The 19,565-nt window shown below is 39.1% G+C and overlaps 1 protein-coding gene across 1 annotated transcript in view; it reads left to right on the forward strand.

Annotated features, from left to right (window-relative positions):
* The first annotated feature begins 6,181 nt into the window (after positions 1–6,181).
* Positions 6,182–19,565, forward strand: part of Smpdl3a (sphingomyelin phosphodiesterase acid like 3A) — a 17,857-nt gene continuing 4,473 nt past the window's right edge. The window contains exons 1-6 of the mRNA XM_021174195.2: positions 6,182–6,413; positions 12,426–12,639; positions 13,808–13,952; positions 16,738–16,834; positions 18,507–18,676; positions 19,031–19,211. Of these exons, the coding sequence (XP_021029854.1) occupies positions 6,311–6,413; positions 12,426–12,639; positions 13,808–13,952; positions 16,738–16,834; positions 18,507–18,676; positions 19,031–19,211 (910 nt within the window). The 5' untranslated portion in view covers positions 6,182–6,310. The remainder of the gene's footprint in view (positions 6,414–12,425; positions 12,640–13,807; positions 13,953–16,737; positions 16,835–18,506; positions 18,677–19,030; positions 19,212–19,565) is intronic.

Below are 19,565 nucleotides of genomic sequence, written 5' to 3' on the forward strand. Positions count from 1 at the left end.
GTATAATAGCAGTTGTCATATTTAATGCCGTCAATCTATCTTGAATTTTCCATACAGTAGCCTTTCTTATAGCATAAAGTAAGGCTGGAAAAAAGTCTTGTATCTTGTATAAGATACTCATTCATAAGATAACTTGATGACCCAGAAAAATATGGAGATGCCACATATTTGAGACTACGATGAAGAATCTGGAATTTGTAAATTCATCTGATCAGGAGGACCTAAGGAAGTTGGTTATAGTAAGACTACAAAAATGATCTTTTTCTATTAAAAACAGTATAAAGGAAAAAAAACAGGCTTCAACATGTGACAAAATGTAAATATAATCAAGTGCCATGGAGTCACAGTGTCATTTATCAATGTTTTATAGCAAAAACAATTTGAAAAAAGAAGTCAATTTAATCCTCCACTCTTAGCACGAGTCTCCAAACACTGCACTACACTGAACTTTACTAAGTCAAGAATGGTACAATGAAGCCTATACAGAGAATCCATGAAAGTGTTCCAATTCCACTTTTTTTCTGGGGGTGGGAAGAACAGGTAATTAGAACAGAGCTGACAAAACTAAAACAAATATCTTTATGTAGCTGGTTTGCATCTTCTATGTACACACAAACACACACACACACACACACACACACACACACACACACACACACACACNACACACACACACACACACACACACACACACACACACACACACACACGACTGAAATTTCTAACTTGTAAAATGCCCTTGAGTCATTTTCTCAGCCTCTGATCTAAAGCAAGGTGGGGGATGCTATTATTTATCTACTGATGGAGTAAACCAAGGATCATAGTTGTATGGCTATGTTCTTGTGACTAGGAAATAATACTGAGGATGCCAAACTTCAGGGTTTCTCTTAACATTCTCTTGGAAATCTGCATTTCAGCTCAGTTTTCTTCTTCTAAAAGAAAACTGCAACCTTGTAATTTCGTTAAGATTTTATATGGGAATTCAAGGTAAAAATATAAAATGTAAGGAAATGTCCTTCAATTTATATAGTTCACTACAACAATACCATTACCTGGTTGCTATAGGACAGGTTTAATATTCCTTACCCATAGTACTTGGGACAAAAAGTATATTGATTTTAGGATATACATGTACATAACAAGATATCTTAGAAATATGATCCAAACCTAAAACTGCTTTATGTTTCACAAGTATCTTTCTCCCATACTTGAGGGTAATTTTGTAAAATAACTCAATGCACTTGCACTAGAATCTGCCATGTTGAGGTCAGGGCTGGAATTTCCCCTTGGTGCTGTCATGACAGTTTAGGATATTGGAGCATTTTGAATTTTGATTTCTATACTAGAGATAGATATTCCATGTGCACTTTTAAATGTTTTAGAATTGTGTGTGTGTGTGTGTACATGTTTTCATGTGAATCTCTGAGGAGGTCAAAAGAAGGTGTCAGGTTATCTGCAGCTGGAGTTATAGGTGATTTTGAAGAACCAGAGTTGGTTGTGTGGAGAACAAAATTCTGGTACTCTGGGGGAGAATAAGTGTTCCCCAGCATTGAGCTGCCTCTCTAGCCACTCCCATGCACTTTAATATATAACAAAGAAATACAAAATTAGACATTTGGATGTACAATTATTAGTATCAAAGTAGATTACCTAGATAAGTTTTCTGGGTCTAGAGGGTCTACTTTCTTTAAAAATACAAAGCAGGGAGTTGATAATGTGTTCATTTCCATGTCTCTAACAGTCACCATCTCTCCTGCTGGCAAGAGTTCCTGATTCTTGCTTTGAAAGCATTGACTCTAGCCTGCTGCTTTAAGGGTACATTGTGAGTAGGTGAAAATACAGGCTTAATTTCTAAAACATTAAAGAAAGGAAAGGTGTGTGAGTGGGAGTAGGAAATAACACCACAGTGGTATAAGAGATCAAGGGCTGCACTGGCAGGTCTCATGTGCATTTATAGAAACATTAATAGATATTTCTACTTCTTAAAATTTTAAAGGTAGTTGGATCTCATTTTTCTTCAAACCTGTCTTAGTTAGGGTTTTACTGCTGTGAACAGACACCATGACCAAGGAAACTCTTAGAAGGACAATATTTAATTAGGGCTGGCTTACAGGTTCAGGGGTTCAGTCCATTATCATCAAAGTGGGAACATGGTAGCAGGCAGACAGGCATGGTTCAAGAGGAGCTGAGAGTTCTACACCTCCATCTGAAGGCAGCTAGGAGAAGACTGGCTTCCAGGCAGCTAGGATGAAGGTCTTAAGCCCACACCCACAGTGACACACCTACTCCAACAAGGCCACACTTTCTAATAGTGCTATTCCCTGAGCCAAGCATATACAAACCATCACAAAACCAAATTCTTTTTTTTTAATTTACTAAAATTTTTTTAAATTAGGTATTTTCTTCATTTACATTTCAAATGCTATCCCAAAAGTCCCCCATACCCTCCCCCCGCCTCCCCTACCCACCCACTCCCACTTCATGGCCCTGGTGTTACCCTGTACTGAGGCATATAAAGTTTGCAAGACCAAGGGACCTCTCTTCCCAACGATGGCCGACTAGGCCATCTTCTGCTACATATGCAGCTAGAGACACGAGCTCTGGGGGGTACTGGTTAGTTCATATTGTTGTTCCACCTATAGGGTTGCAGACCCCTTCAGCTCCTTGGGTACTTTCTCTAGCTCCTACATTGGAGGCCCTGTGTTCCATCCAACTGTAAGCAGCTGACTGTAAGCATCCACTTCTGTGTTTGCCAGGCACTGGCTTGGCCTCACAACAGATAGCTATATCAGGGTCCCTTCAGCAAAATCTTGCTAATGTATGCAATAGTGTCTGCGTTTGGTGGCTGATTATGGGATGGACCCCCAGGTGGGGCAGTCTCTGGATGGTTCATCCTTTTGTCTCAGCTCCAAACTTCGTCTCTGTAACTCCTTCCATGGGTGTTTTGTTCCCAATTCTAAGAAGGGGCAAAGTGACCACACTTTGGTCTTCGTTCATCTTGAGTTTCATGTGACAAAACCAAATTCTATTTCACTTAATAGTCTGTAGATATAATAACTTTCAGCTCACTCCCTTGTCACGTTGTTAAAGGGGATATTTCCCAAGACCAAGGGAAAATTGACCAAGAGATTGAGGAAACAACACTTTTGAAATTCAAAGTTCTCAAATTTGTAAACTAACCTAAAAGTTTTTGTATAAAATCCACTCATAGACCACTGTACTGGTTAGTATTAACTGCCAACTTAGCATTGCTTAGGTTCCCTTGAGAAGAAGAGCCTAATTGAGAGATTGCCCAAATCAGATTGGCCAATGGACATGTATGTGGGGGTCTTTGTTGTTAATTAATAAAGGAAGATGCAGCCCACTATGGGTGACTCCATTCCCTGGGCCTGTGGACTTGAGCTCTATAAGAAAGCTCGCTAAGAGTAAGTGTATGCAAGAGCCAGAATCACTCTTTATGTTTCTGCATCAAGCTCCATCCTGAGTTCTTGACCTGACTTCTCTTAATGATAGACTATAATCTAGAAAAGAAAACTACCTTCTGTAGTGGTTTTAATATTAATAGCCCCCATAAATTCACAATGCTTATGAAGTGGCACTATTTGGAAGGATTAGGAGGTGTGGCCTTGTTGGATGAAGTGTGTCATTGTGGGTGGGCTTTGAGGTTTCAGAAGCCCAAGCCAGATCCAGCTGCTCTCTCTTTTCATGTTGCCTGCAGATACAGATGTAGAGTTCTCACCTACTTCTTTAGTAGCATTTCTACATGCATACTTGATGAGAATGGACTAACTTTCTGAAACTATAAGCAAGCACCAATGAAATGTTTTCTGTTATATATGTGTTGCCATGGCCTCAATGTCTCTTCACAACAATAAAACTAGTTTCATGTTTCATTACAACAGAGATGAACCTATAATAACCACTGACAGTCATCAAAATTTATTTATTTATTTATTTATTTATTTATTTATTTATTTATTTATTTATTGGGCTTCTATCTCACATTTTCCCTGGTGCAGATAAAGACACATGCATGGGGGCTGAAGACCTACAGGTGTAGGCTTACACTGCAGGTATATCAGCGCATGGAACACTGAAGCCTTGAGTTTCTTCTTAGTAAGTAGAAAGGAGGCTGTAGCTTCCATTGCTCATTTAAAACATTATCAGTTTATGTTCTCAAGCATTTTAAAGGTTTCACAATGTGTGTGCTGCATATTTTGTCTTAACTGAAGTTATTTCACAACCAATTTACTTCCTATAACATGTCTTAGAAGTTGAAAAATAATGTTTGAGAAGGCAAGATACTGCAGAAGTTCCTCTATCTTGTATTCTTACTTAGGTCATTTCAGGATTAACTAGAATTTGATCTCTTTAATGAAGAATCCAGTGAGAATTTACCCGACTCTATTTTAGGACCAAAGGCCAAGATGCCGCAGCTAACTTATCGCTTCTGCTAAACAGCTTGCTTGTGCAAACCTACCTCTGCCAATGCAAAGTGAGATACCAGGGTATGGTTTTTCTCTTTAAAAGACTTGCTCTGCATAAGCTTAAGTCCTGAACACTTGAACGTAGTTCCAGCCAGCTGCCTCACAATCGGCTTTCAACTGTGTCTGAATGATCATCTCTGGTTGGCTCACGGTTATAATGAGCAAAACTGGTACTCTGACCATTAGTTCACTTTCTTTTAAAATGTTCAAGCTCTTGCTATCTTGCTGATCCATTTCTGCATTTCAAGCTCACCACTATTTCCTGGCTTTACTTTCCCTGTACTCTTTAGACTGTAGACTGAGAAATTGCAGAAGTGACCATGTCTGTTGCTCGGAAGCATGCATGGTTCTTGAACTGCTCTGAATCCCCCCAATGATGTAGCAAAACTTGGAGGAGTCTACCAGGATCTGAAAGGAAACTTAGTGTCCATTAAAATATTTTTTTCACAAGATATAATGTCTAAATCATGCAGATATAAAACAAAGTTCTTTTCCTCTGATGGAAAATAATATATTTGTAAAACATAGTGGTAAAAGTACCTGAAGAAAATACAAAAAATAATGTATCCTAAACCAAATATACGTGATCCTAGGCTAAGAACACAGATTCTGGTTTCTCTAAATGATTGTTTCAACATGGAGTAGATTATAGAAAGTTACAGTTATAGAACAAAGAAAGTAATAAATCAATACACTTACCAGATATGTTCCTATTACAAGGAATGTAAATCTAAGTAGGTAAACTATGAAGTTTTGATGTAGTATTCTTAATGCTATGGTTGGAGGATATTGAAAAACCATTTAAGCTTAGTGACAGTGGTACTCTTTTAATCATGAAAATGGTGTGCTAGATACACAAATTAAGGCAATTGAGTACTAAAGAGGCCATGGTACCCCAAGATAATGTGGGTGTCCACCTAAAACACCCATCTTCCCACAATAAGTACCTTGAACTCAGCTAAAGCATAGTATTTTGTCAGGACCTTTTAACCCAGCACGGCTTCTTCAAGACGCCATAGCTCACATCTTTTATGAGGTCAGCATCTCTCAAAGGTTTGCTCTTCTCCAAAGACATCCTACGTTTTATAAATTAAAATTATTGGCTATATTTTAAAGAGAGCGCATTCTCATAAATTCCTAGAGAGAGAACAAAGAATACATATTAAACACAGTCTGTGGGTTTTGGCTTCTTTGCCAATACTTATAAAACTTTTGGAAGAGAAAATCAACAGTATTTGTATTTACCAGGTAGGTTGCATGAGGACGCGCTTAACTCCGTTGTGGAAAGGAAAAAGTTCAGCCTGGTGAATCTGGGACATAGTTTGCCAACTGCACCTACCTATCTTGGAGTACTATGAAGCCACACATGGCCAGCCCAGCTAATCTGTTCATTTATCAGCGGTGGCCTGAGGCTTGGGAGTTTACATTTCTGTCATAAATCCCAGGTAGTGAAACTATTGAGGAAATCCAAACCCATTCTTGTACTCATTTGTCTTAACCATGATTCAGGGTTCTCCTGCCTTTTCAAGTACCTCTGCTAAATGGCCCTGTCAGGTAGGCGCTCCTGGGGTTCAGGGAAGGAAACAGGTATATGGTTGGAGCAAGAACATTGTTTCCTATTGACCTAAGAAATTAAGGAAGCGTATTAAAATAAAGGAGTCCAGAAGGTCAGAAGAACTCGTGCTCAGGGGAATCTAATATTACACGTGATCTGCTGGGCGTCAACACAAGGAAAGGCTCTGGCTTCCTCTCCACCCCTAGGGCCTGCGGGTCTCAGCGGCGCCCAAGCTCGAGTCTAGCGTCCTGGGGCAGTGGCCTCCACCATGGCGTTGCTGGGCAACTTCCTTTGCTGCCTACTGGTTGCCTGGCTCTGCGGCCCGGGGCTCGGAGTGCCCCTGGCGCCCGCGGATCGCGCCCCAGCTGTGGGTGAGTGGACCGATCGGGACTGCACGGGACGGTGGAGGGGGTCGGCGAAGTCGCGACGGTGCGTGGGCAGCGGGGCACAGGACGCGGCCACACTGGTCACTGTGGCCAAAGGCCAGACAGCAAGGTCACTGTGTCTGAGTCATGGTGGGGGCGCCCCGTGGGCGCCAGAATGGAGCCGAGCCGCCTGCTGGGCGTTTGTTTACATCCCGGGTCTGGGTGGTTTAGTTCCCAGCGGAGGAAAGTCTGAAGCTGTTGTCTGGTGGGAAATGCCGCTCAGAATTGGCTGTGGGCACTCCCTGAGTCACCTAGTCTGCCCAGAGCAGAGGAGGACCTACAGGGTCGCTACACCTGGATGTAGCTTCAGTCCTATTCCGAGCGTCCTGTTCTGCTCAGTGACGTCGGAGCCTTTTTCTGCCTCTTCAGGTCTCCGTCTGGTCTCTTCTATTCTTAACATAAAACCCGTGAGCCCTTCCGCAACCCTTGGTGCACTTGGGTCCTTGCGTTTGTGATCTGTTCTGTTTACCACTTAGCCGGGAGCCTGTTACTCTGTTTCTGTAATCTTGGCCTGCCCTGCTCTCCCCCCTCAGTCTCCTTCCACCCAGCAGTAGCAGCTGCCAAACTTGGTGAGAAAAAAAAAAAAATCGGTAAGTTAAGCCCCACTCCAAAATTACTGGATCCAGACCGGTGGGGATGGATTCCTGGGGACTGTTTAACACTCTTCATCTCTCTCAAATTAGAAAATCCCTGTCCAGACTGAATGTTTAGTAAGACTGTAGGTTGCTTTCTGGGTTTTAAAATTTAAGGTGACACTCCCCTCCCCCATCTCCCTGGCTCGGTTTAAAAATAATTGCTCTAGTTGGGGGGTTCTGTTTTGCTTTGCAGAGAGAGCTGTCCTTGAGACTTTCACCTGTGCTCAGAACTGAAACTCTCCTGCTGTCTGCCTCCTGTCCATGCCTGCCTCTGATCTGCACAGGACTTCCCTGAATGGGGTCCAGGGAATCCCTTCTTCTCCTTGACACCTGACCTAGCTGTCAAGCTTTTGCAAGCCACAGCTGTATGTCCGGTTTGTCAACTCTGGCAAATAACACCTGTGACAGAAATAACCCCCAGAATGTGTACAGATGTGGCTGCCTTGTGTTTTTATATTGCTGGAATTGTGCTATTTTAAATTTGTGACTGCTCAGGATTTTGACCTGGAAATGTCTCAGGCTGCACCACAGGTAAATTCGCCTTTGGTTTTAATGAATTAATTGCTGAAAGAAGTCATAAAACTTTGCCTGTGATCATGTGAATCTCCTTCCGATACCTTCCTGTTTTGGTAAGGGGGAGGGAGAGAGATTAACCAGACCTGTTGACTCTGGTTTCACATTGCATGGATTATTTTACCTGCTTTCCGCTTGACTAGAAGGCCTCTCTCCCTCCACAACTTCCACCCAGCCTGGCCTCTGCTTGTTTCCTAACTGTGTTTAAGTTCCCAGTCTTAGTTTTCCCCCTTGCCAAGTCCATGTGACTAGAGGACCACCACCCTGGTGGTTTACCTGGGTGTGTTTGGCTTCATTTTTAAAAGATTTAGTAGGCTGTCACCTGCTGGTGTACTTAGCGCACAGCAACTGACTTTATAAACAGATAAACCAACACCCACTTAAACAACTACATACAATTGTCCATATAATTGTGGTTCATTGGGTTTGCTGGGACAAATTATTAAACATTCATTGACTGAAATTTTTTTCTGAAAATTTTGAGTATCTCTTTAAATAAATTTGAGCACTTATGTAGACTGTGTAACACACATATCTTGAGAAATCTTTGAAAAGTTTATCTGGAGGATAAGAAAGAAATTTTGGTAAAGGACTTTGGGTTTTGAACCAGAAAATTTAGATTTGAGTGTGCTATGGACTGTGTCACAGGCTGGATTGGTGGCCTTACAAACTCGCACACACATAGGCACAGACACACATATACAGACACACACAACCACATTTTATGTACAATTTCATTGGAGTTAGGATGTAAAACTTCCAGATGTTCTGACTCATTTAAAGCCATCCTTTAGTGAATCTAATTACCCCCTCATTTGTCTATCCAGCAGTGTGATGTGGTAGAAATAGCACCTTGGCATCTGGAGAAACAGGTTCTAGCTCAGCTTTTATTGCCTGGTCACATGATCTGGAGGTTATCCTGAAATTTGCCTTTGCCTCAATGCCATGAATTGTAAAATTAAAGAATCTTTGTTAAGGGCCCACTCCATCAGACTCATTCCTGTTCTTGGAGCTCTGTGAACCAAGTACTGAATTATGTCATAGGGACGTGGTCAAAATCCATTGCAAGATTTGGATTATGAAAAATTTAATCCATTCATGATCTCAATTACCTTAATCCTCAATGTACCTTATATGTAGATGTCATTATCTACTTTGGTACAAGGCAGCTTATTTGACTAAGTATATGAGAGGCATTGTACAGTGATTAAAGGCAACATGTGTTCTGAAGTGTGATCCCTGAACCAGTGTCAGCCCTTTTCTTTATGACAGATGACCTGGGTTTAATCTCTGTGTGCTCTACTTTCCTGTCTGTTTTGCTGGGTGATAATGATGAAAAGCTTATAAAATAGTACTAAACACATCTTAAGTACTGGATGAAATTGAACGGTTTACATGCAAAAGGGAAAGTTCAATATCAGGATGCAGGTTTTATAAATGATAGTAAAACTAACACATAGCTTGTTCAGTGTCACATGCTTTTTGAGGGCTTAAAGGATGTTTTAATGGCGTCTTAAAGGCTGCCATTACTATTCCCATATGACAGATGAAACAGGCCAAGATCTTACAGACTAATTACTGGGTGCTAATCTCTTATGTTGGAAGTCTGGCTGTCTGATTCTGACACCAATCTGTTTTCTGTATAGTTACTGTATGTTGACAGTCTAAAAATAATATAAACACTGGTTGACACAAAACTGAGATGCCCTGCGGACGGGTAAACTGCATGAAAATTCCAATCGTACTGCTTTCTCTGCTTTGGGTGCTAGATAGAGTGGATCTGAACTCCAGATAAAGTTTAGGGCCTTTTCTGCTTTGTAAAATGAAAGAAATTACTCTTCGCTGATATTTTCAAATAGTGCTTAAGTACTGAGTAGTTTACCACATATACAATTTTACATCAATTTTCATCCAAATTTCATGTCGGGTATGTTTTACATGTCAACTCTTGTTATAAAATTATGCTGGTGCTGGCAAAAAATGAACACCAAAACGATAACTCATTGTTGATACTTAGCAAGTTCACTGTAGTTTTAATTTCATTTCTGAGGCTGTAATTAAATAGTTGCCCCATTATTGCTGGTGAGAGACCAAATCTTTTGGGTTCAGACTCCATCAGAGAATCTGACCTAAGGTTAAACTCAACTTAACTAGTAGGCCAGTACCTAATACCAGTTTCCAGGTTATTCCCCAAGAAATCTACACCTCCAGGTTACAAGCCTGTCCCTGGCACTTCACTTCCTAACAACCACCAATCAGGAAAAAAGCAAAAATTAAGCTTATGGTTTGGCTCCCAACACCAGCCAATTATGTTAAAGGCCATACTAGCCCCCAATCAGATGTGTACCAGGCTAGATATCCCCCTTTCTTGACCCCAAAAGTACTTGCCTAAAACTAGGCTGTGTCAGAGTTGGTGGGGAGCCCAAGCTCGAGCTTGAATAAAGAGACCCTAATGTGATTGCATCGGAATCAGCTCCTTGGTGGTCTTTTGGGGTTCATGAATGTTTCCTGGCACAACAGCTGGGAAGTCTGAGCAGGCACTTAAAGCAGCTAGTCTGCATTCACAGTCCATAGCAGAGAGAGAATAAAGAATGCATACTTGCTTGTGTTCAGTCCTCTCTACATGTACACAATCCAGAATCACCAACCCTCTATTGTGGGCTGGGTCTTTCCACATCAAGACTTTACAGTTTCTTATAGGTATGCTCCAAAGCAATCTGATGTAGAGAAGCCCTCTTTGAGATGCTTTTCCCAGAGGATTCTAGATTGTGTCAAATTAACAATCAATACATTCAATGTATTTTATTAAGTATGATCACCTTTGCATAGATTTCAAAAGTTTGCATTCTATTTCTTTCTTGGTGTTTCTTCTGAGATCTTTCAGATGTTTTATATTAGAATCAGAGTGAGTTCAAAGCTCTCAAGCATGGTTTGGCAGCACATATGGCGGGCTATTTTGAAGAGCAGTTACAGAAAACAATCTGGAAAAAATGCATAATATATACTCACTAAATAAGTACGGTAATTAATACAAGATATAGGATATGTTTCCTCGTTTGTGATTCCAAAATTTAGTTTTATAGTCCTAAAGGTTTCCAAACTTTCAGAAAAGTAAGAAAAACAGACACACAACAATAACAAATAACAATACTTGACTATTGAAGCAGGGATCAAATCTCAGAGTTAAAGAAGTTAATTATATATGAGAAAGCTACACAGATATTGAGTTTATATGTAAATTATATATGGAAACTGGAGGGCTCTTCAACATATGGTCTCCTTAATATCATATAAGCTGCAAATACTCACCAACTTTCCTACTTGACCTGGTGTATTAGTTACCTTTTGTTGCTGTGATGAAATACCATGACTAAGACACGGTCTAGAAGGAAGAGTTTGTCAGTTTATTTTTATTTGGCCTCATACTCCCAGAGGATAGGAGGGTGTGGCACAGGGGCTGTGTCAGGAAGCTCAGTGATCACACTTCCAACCACAAATGCAAAGCAGAGACAGGATGAGGCTAAGCACTTTCACAACCCTCCCTCCCCACTGTGACACAGTTCTTGCACTAAGGCTCCACCTCCTGAAGGTTCCTTGATTTCTCCACCAACTGGAGACTAAATATTCAAATACCTGAGCCTATGAGGGACATTTTCATTCAAAACATACCCAGCATTAGTTTCTCTACTATAAATTCAAAACGATGAGTCCAGCTTCATCATTTATTCATTCATTATATATAATAACAATTAATATAAATAAATTATATATCACATATATGAATTTATATATAATTATATATTAATTATATAATGTAATTATGTAGATGTGAGTATAAATAATTGATATGATTAAATTATGTATAATATAATATAACTATATAAATATAATAAATTAATGATTATGATACATACTATGAATATAAGTGAAATACAATATGAATATATAAAATAATATATGAATGTATATAAATACACTTAAATAAAAAATTTCTTAATACCACACCTATCATCAAAAACTGACTCATTGTGAAAGATAAAATTTGTTCTAATAATTCCTTCAATGCAGTAATATTTCTTAATATGATTTGCAAGTAGAATTGCTGACAAATAAATTTGGCTTTTCCTGAGATCAATAGGCAGGCTCTCTTTGAAGAACTGCTTCCCTCAATATTAACAATGAGTACTTGTGTATGATGGTCATAGCGCTGATTAATTAGCTTTTAGGAATATCTCAGAGATACTATGTCTGTCACAGGGAATTAAGGATTTATGCTTTTTTTCTTTTAATACTGAGTGAAAGCAAATACAAATTAACCGAGATAAACATTTCCTGATTCTGAGCTCTACTCATTTGTTCAGTCTTAGCAAAGTAGATAATATTTCTAAGTCATTGTTTTTCTACAAGAGTAAAGCAAATAATTTGCGAAATCTCAAATTTTGCAAGAAGACATGCTATTGAGACACAATATGGAAGGACCTCATTTGCCTTTCAGACAGGTGGCCCCAAACCCCTCGCTGTGTAGCCTAGTCTTTACTATAGTCTTGGTGGAGTAGTCATATCAACTCTGGGCTTGTTGTTTTCACACATATAAGTTGTATGCTCTTCTGCTATTTGAAGTAACTTCATCTCAAAGGAGAGAGTTGTGCTTAACTTCGTGGTGTAAGGAACACTGAAATTGTGCCAGGAGACAGATTACTTGGTCTCACTCTAAACACAAACTTATTAGTATTTCTTTTCTAACCAACAGGGCAGTTTTGGCACGTGACTGACTTACATCTAGACCCTACTTACCACATTACAGATGACCGTACCAAGGTGTGTGCTTCATCTAAAGGTGCAAATGCCTCCAACCCTGGTCCTTTCGGAGATGTCCTGTGTGACTCTCCATATCAACTTATTTTGTCAGCCTTTGATTTTATTAAGAATTCAGGACAAGAAGCATCTTTCATGATATGGACAGGGTAAGTACACACATAAATTCTTAACTATGTGATATTGACCTACAGTGTGACAGTCTTCATGAGTGCACTAATTTTCATTATGAATTATATATGTTAAAACATGCTTGGTCTTCTTCACCACTGGAAGCCCCCCTATGCATGAGTATCTAGGCAGTACAAATTGGACTCAGTGAGTTAAAAAGGAAAAAGAAGGGACATGAAATTGGGGTGACAGGGAGGTGGGTATGAATCTAGGAGGAGTTAGTGGGGAGAATGGGAAATGAGTATAAACATATGCATATGTGAAGCTGTCAGAATTAATAAAATGTTGTATAACACTGCTAGGTCACATTAGTCAGCACTATTAGTGATAAAAACAATTTTATAAATCCTGTGAGGATTTTTCTTGTAGTATAGACTTTATAAATATGTTTGTGATAACTAAAAGATGATTCCATAACTAACACACTTGCATCAGTATCTTGTAATCTTGATTAATATGACAATTTTTGATTAAATCAGTAAGAACAAAATATAACCATGGGTGTTAACCTATGATAACCATTTTATAAAGCTTAATTTTATAGATTCATTTCTATTTTGAAATCTATTCATCTCTATATCTCTATATTAATTTATATATAATTATATTACATTATATATTATATATAATTTATATCTAACTAATATTATTGGTACTAATTAATCTTTATACTAATCTTTAGATCTCTAGATCATTTTTTCCATATTAGATTTAAGGAAATGAATTATCAAGATTCTAAACAATTTGCCCATGCATGTACAGTTACTTGTTGGTAAAACTGATATTTGAATCTATTAGATTGCTGATCCTTGGAGTAGGCAGTGAAATAGGCTGGAATTTCTTGTACTACTCCCTGGCCAACCCATTTTTTATAGAATGTAGAGAAGAGGTTTATCTCATTCCACCCCACCATCTTTTGAGGTTATGTTTTGCTATGTAGTCCAAACTGATCTTGAAGTACTAAGCTTAAACCATCCCTTGCTTCAGTCTACTGAACAGCTGGGACTGTGAGTATGCTATCACCATCGGCTACTATTTGACTCTAATTTTAACTTGTTACTTTAAGTGGACATCTATAGCAATAGCTACAGCAAGTTATGCATACATCTAGGGATTTTGTTCTTCACGTTTCTGTCTCTTTTTCAGGGATAGCCCACCTCATGTGCCAGTACCTGAACTCTCCACAGGCACTGTGATAAAGGTGATCACTAACATGACAATGACTGTCCAGAACCTGTTTCCAAACCTCCAGGTTTTCCCTGCACTGGGCAATCATGACTACTGGCCACAGGTAAAACTGACCTCAGCTTCCAGAAGTGCTGAGATGATTTCCCTATTAACAGTGTCAGAGTTATGACAGTGGTGGCGTACAAGGAAGCATTCCTGTGATAACCATCACAGAAGGTTTTAGGTGATTTCAGAAGATTTTAAAACAAAATTCATAACATTTTAAGCCAGTAAAGCATTTTAGAAGCAAATCACATAGCATGTGAATTATTAATTCCTTTTTCTTTCTGTTATAAGCTTCTTCAATTTCTTACTTAATTTTTCAGATCCATGATAGGCTTAGCAAGGCAAGGTGATTATTGACATTTTCCAGAACCTGTTAGACACACGAAAGTCATCACCTTCTGATTGAAGATAGATTGTTATTAAGGACACAGCTAGAAAGAGTGTGAAAGCAACCAAAGGGCAGCTCCGTGTTGCCAGCCAGCTTATCTGATTCAGATGTGAGTCAAGGCAAAAATTAGTTCCAGAATATTCAATGCTGATGTGACCTGGCTCCAGCCACTCACAGAAGCCATTTGTGAAGGTACCTGTGTGTTCTCAGTCACCGTACAAGGTTCTGTTACAGCCGAGTAAAAATCAGTTTCTACAGAAATTTGTTCATGAGAATATATAGTTCAGTCCTTGCCCGTCCAGAGACCTTGCTTGGTCTTGGGTAATTCACATATGTCTTGTGTGTAGGTCGCTCATTTATAAACAAGAGTGACAGTATTTGCCTTGCAAAGTTCTTATGCAAATTAGTGATAATATGTGGAGTGTATTTCCTAGCACCTCATAAGCCCTCATGATGTGGTTATTATCTCATCCCCCAGATGAATTCTTTCTGGATTTCCTTGAGGCTTCATTTTATTTTATCTTCATCTCTCAAGTCAAATCTTAAAGCAAGTCAAAGATATAAATACTCACTTCTATAAAGTGTCCTATCTGTAGGTAAATTTGGTGTCATGAATACAAATTAAATTTTTTTCCTATTTCTTGCTTATGGGTTTACATTTACTGAAGGAGATTGATTCCAGAATCTCCCACATGCTAAACTCTGGTCTCCTATAAATTAAGCATGTTCTGTCCTGTTGAACTTGATTTCCAGTCCCTACCTTGTGTCTCTGTGTGTTTTCCTATTACTTACTTTGCTTTCTGCCTCTGCCTTCAGAACACCACGATTAAAGACTTACATCACCATGCTCTTCTGATATGTTCTTAATGCACAAGCATGTTTTTGACTGTTTCATATATGAATGGTGTATTTATATCATTTCCATCCTTTCTACCAGACCCAACTACTCTTGTGTGCCCTTATACACTTTTACCTCACAATTTTAGATATATCAACTATCACATGAAGTTTCAGAGCAGATTCTTCTAAAGACTGCTATCTAGGCCACAATTTTAGAGAGCACTAGTGTAAAATTAGAGTACAATTTCTCCATTAAAACCTTTAAATCTGCACCGTTACTCTGTTCACATGCACAGAGATGCACAACCACCTCAGCTAGTCAGTAGGAGCATGTAACGAACGTATCTAGAAATCCTTTCCCATTACTGTTCAAGCAGTGTGGACCAGGGTTTCTAGTTCCTTCTACATGGATAAGACAGGTGCTGCTAACCTCATGGGTTATGTCCCTTATCTCAGTGATAGTCAGGTCTCAGTCAAAGGACTGAAAGACTGACTGATGCATAGCCAACTGGATGCTAAAGTGGTAGTGGGTAGATATGGGGGCTAGGGGGAGTCCGTAATTGACAACTTTTTGGATGGCTTTCCTAACTAATCTGGTGCACAAAGTCTCTATATTTAGTGTTGGAAAATTCAGAATGCTTGTTAATATAAAAATGGCACTTTATGATAAAATGGTAAGGAGCTACTTTAGGAAAAATCTTATATAATTTATATATATATATTTTAAAAGATTCTCTCTCTCTCTCTCTCTGTGTGTGTGTGTGTGTGAGTGAGTGAGTGTGTGCACACGTACATTAAATTAATATGGATGTCCAAATAGGTCCAGGACATCAGATCCTTTGGGACTGGAGTTACAGTCAGTTTTAAACCACTCAACATGGCTGCTGGAAATCAATGTCAGTCCTCTGAAATACATATTTTTAATTGCTGAGCCGCCTTTTTCAGTTCCTATATTTTTATATATTTTATTATTTAAAATTCACAATATGTTGTTGCCCCTCAGCCTGCCACGAAGAAAGTGGTGTAAGTCAAAAGCAAGCCCGTGTACATCTGAGTCTTGAAGGACTTGTGCAGCTTTATAATAGTATTCTAAATGACTTTATTAAATATCAAGTTGCTGAAGTTTCTCCAGTCTTACTGCATGCTACCCCAGGCTTGCCTGCTCAGGCTCTAACTTGCCTTCATTGTCTTATGAATACAATTCTTTATCTCACCATCCACCTAAAAACTGCTCAGGCCCTAAGCCTGAGCTTCCGTCTGCACATAGCACACCCCTCTGCACTGATGTGCTTATGTTCGACCATTCATTTTGCTTTAAGGTCAACTTGAAATTATTGCTCAATTCTTACTTTAAATGCTGCCTTCGTTCCTTTCGTGGTATGTTCTTGTTTTGTCCTCCCAGGGCCTCTATGGTAGCATTTGGCAACATGTCCTAAAGTTAGCCTGTCGTCTTTTGTCTGCTTTTTTTCCCCCAGCTAGGCTATGAATTCATTAAATTCTAAACTTACCCTCATGACTAAAGAGGACTAACATAGACAGCACTCAAGCAATATTTGCCTTAATGGATCCAAATGTCTTTAGAATTTCAATTGAGGATTATCTTCTTTGTGACCAGGACCAGCTGCCAATTGTCACCAGTAAGGTCTACAGTGCTGTGGCTGACCTCTGGAAACCCTGGCTGGGTGAAGAAGCTCTTAGCACTTTAAAGAAAGGTTAGTGAGACACTTTTGCTTCCCTTTTCGTTGTTTGTTTAGGCTTAAATCTTCTACATTCGTTTGCGTCTTCCAGTTCTAGATAGTTTCTGCACGCACCCACTTTGGATGAATGAAAGTAAATCACAATGTGGCCTTAGGACACGCATGAACTTGTTTATTCTGTAAAGGCATTCTTTGCCTTCCTGTTCCATTCTCAACCAAAATGTTCCACATGAAGAAAAGGCTGAATTTTGAATATGAATATAAATAAAAGTGTGTGATTTTAAATTGAGAAGAAAGTATAGATACCTTTAACCCCCAAAGCACAATGTTATAAAGGAACAGCTGGTAATGTGAGAATAACTAAGGTTTTCATGTGTGCCTTGAGATGTTTTGAAGAGTAACATGAAGAGAACATAGCAAGTCCTTCCCTGGGTGGAGTCTCCCTTCCCCTTCCCATGGGCAGCCCCTGAGGAGATGACGTGGGAAGCTGCAGAGTGAAGCTGCATGGAGAGTAGAGAAGTTTAAGATGCTGGGATGTGGAATATCATCCAAGGGAAGATGCAAATGCAAGCAGAGCAAGCCAGGAGGAGGCCATGTGACATGCAATCAGAAAGGCCATAGGGCTGCTCAATTGGAGCTGATATCCCACTGCTAACTACAGTAGGTGTCAGACAAAGAGTCAGGATTGAGTATTTATCCTGCTGGGTGTCCATCTTGCTTTTGTCTGAGCCTTCCTTGTTGCTTGCCCATTCTTCTCTTTTGTAATAGTAATGCATGCTTAGTAATCATTCATCACAGTGGTAAAATACCTGAGATAAACAACATAAGGGAAGAAGATCCATTCAAAGAGTTTCTGCTTTCAAAGGTCTATTGATTCATGGTCTTCTACCCACAATGCTTCTGGCCCTTGTTAAAGCCAAGACATCATAGCAGAAGTGCAAAAAATGATTACTAATACTATGTTTATAATAGTTAATGCTGGAAATTAATGTGCTGGCAGTTATTCTTTAACTAGTTCCCCAAATAATCACAGAGACCTTTTAATATTTCAAAGCTTAGGCCATTGTTAGGCACTCTCAACTAGCTCAGCTTAAGTTAACCTGACCCCCTATCCCCATCTGACATGGCTAGCTATACCTTCCAAGCCTGTACTCATGTAGTCACCTGTGATGACTCCTGGAGAAAAAAAATTCTTCCTCTCCTTCCCAGAGTTCCTTTCTTCTTCCCAGGAAATCCCGCCTGTCTCTCTCTATTGACCAATCACAGGCTTTTGCCTTTTATTGGCCAATTAACATGAGGAGCAAGGTTTGCACAACAATAGCTTATGTCTGTGAGGATCTACTTGTCTTGGAGCAACCAGGTCTTGGGATACAGTATTTAGTATTTGAATACATAGCAGCACCAGACCAACCCACTACACAGTTGTAGTTTTATTTAATATAAATTATTACTTTTAAATATTCAGCTCCATTGTCCACTGCCCAAATATTCGTATTGGATGCAACTCTTGTTACGTCATAATCTTACATTTTGGTCCTGACATGGGTCAGGTTAATGTTAACTTAAATTCTTACCCAAGCAATGAGAACACCAGGCTACACTGTTACCATTAAGAATTCACTTTCCCAAGTGTCTGCATATATGTATGTTCGTGTTCCTAATGTGTGTTTTACATTTGTTTTTACAGGTGGTTTTTACTCACAGAAAGTTGCAAGTAATCCAGGCTTGAGGATCATTAGCCTAAACACAAACTTGTACTATGGCCCAAATATCATGACCCTGAACAAGACAGACCCAGCAAATCAGTTTGAATGGCTGGAAAGCACACTCAACAGCTCTCTATGGAATAAGGAGAAGGTAGATCCTATAGAAGAGAATTCGCTCTGGACTACCAGAAGGCCAAATTTGTTTACTTAGCTTGGGGCAGAATCAGGACTTAACAAAAGTTGTAAAAATTAAAACTTTTTTAGAAGTTGACTAAAGTCAATATTGTTCTGCCATCTAAGAGTACAATACAAATGACCCATATGTCAAGATAGTGACCTTGGTAATTTACATAGGCAAAGCTCTTTCTTTCTTTTTTCTCAGAAAAAGCAAAGGGGGTATGCTTGCTCTCTCAATTTTAGTTAATGTATATTCACGTATGAGTATCCAGCCGTAATTTAGTAATGATAAATGTGCAAACAAGATGTCCTATGTCTCCTTTCTCAGGTATACATCATAGCGCATGTTCCAGTGGGCTACCTCCCTTATGCAACTGACACCCCAGCGATAAGGCAGTACTATAATGAGAAACTGCTTGATATTTTCAGAAGATACAGCTCCGTCATTGCGGGACAGTTCTATGGCCACACCCACAGAGACAGCCTTATGGTCCTTTCAGATAAAAACGGTAAGGAATATGGCCTGTATGCAGATCTCAGTTCCCATCTCTGGAGCATAAGCTATATAGTATATTTATGTGTTATGTAAATATATATTTATAGATATAATATATAGATATTATATATAAATATAACTACATTATAGTTATAACAAATTATAACTATAATAACTACACTATTGTGTAGACCAGGCTGGCCTCAAATTCACACGTATTTGCCTCTGTCCTCCATATGCTCAAATTAAATGCTTGTGCCAGCTAAATTATTATATAATAAGTGAAAGATTGCTTTTTTTTTTTTTTTTTTTTTTTTTTTTTTTTAAAAGGGATTTTTTATTCTGAGATAAAAAGACTGAAGAAAAT

Source organism: Mus caroli, chromosome 10 (assembly GCF_900094665.2).
Source record: "Mus caroli chromosome 10, CAROLI_EIJ_v1.1, whole genome shotgun sequence".
Lineage (NCBI taxonomy): Eukaryota > Metazoa > Chordata > Mammalia > Rodentia > Muridae > Mus > Mus caroli.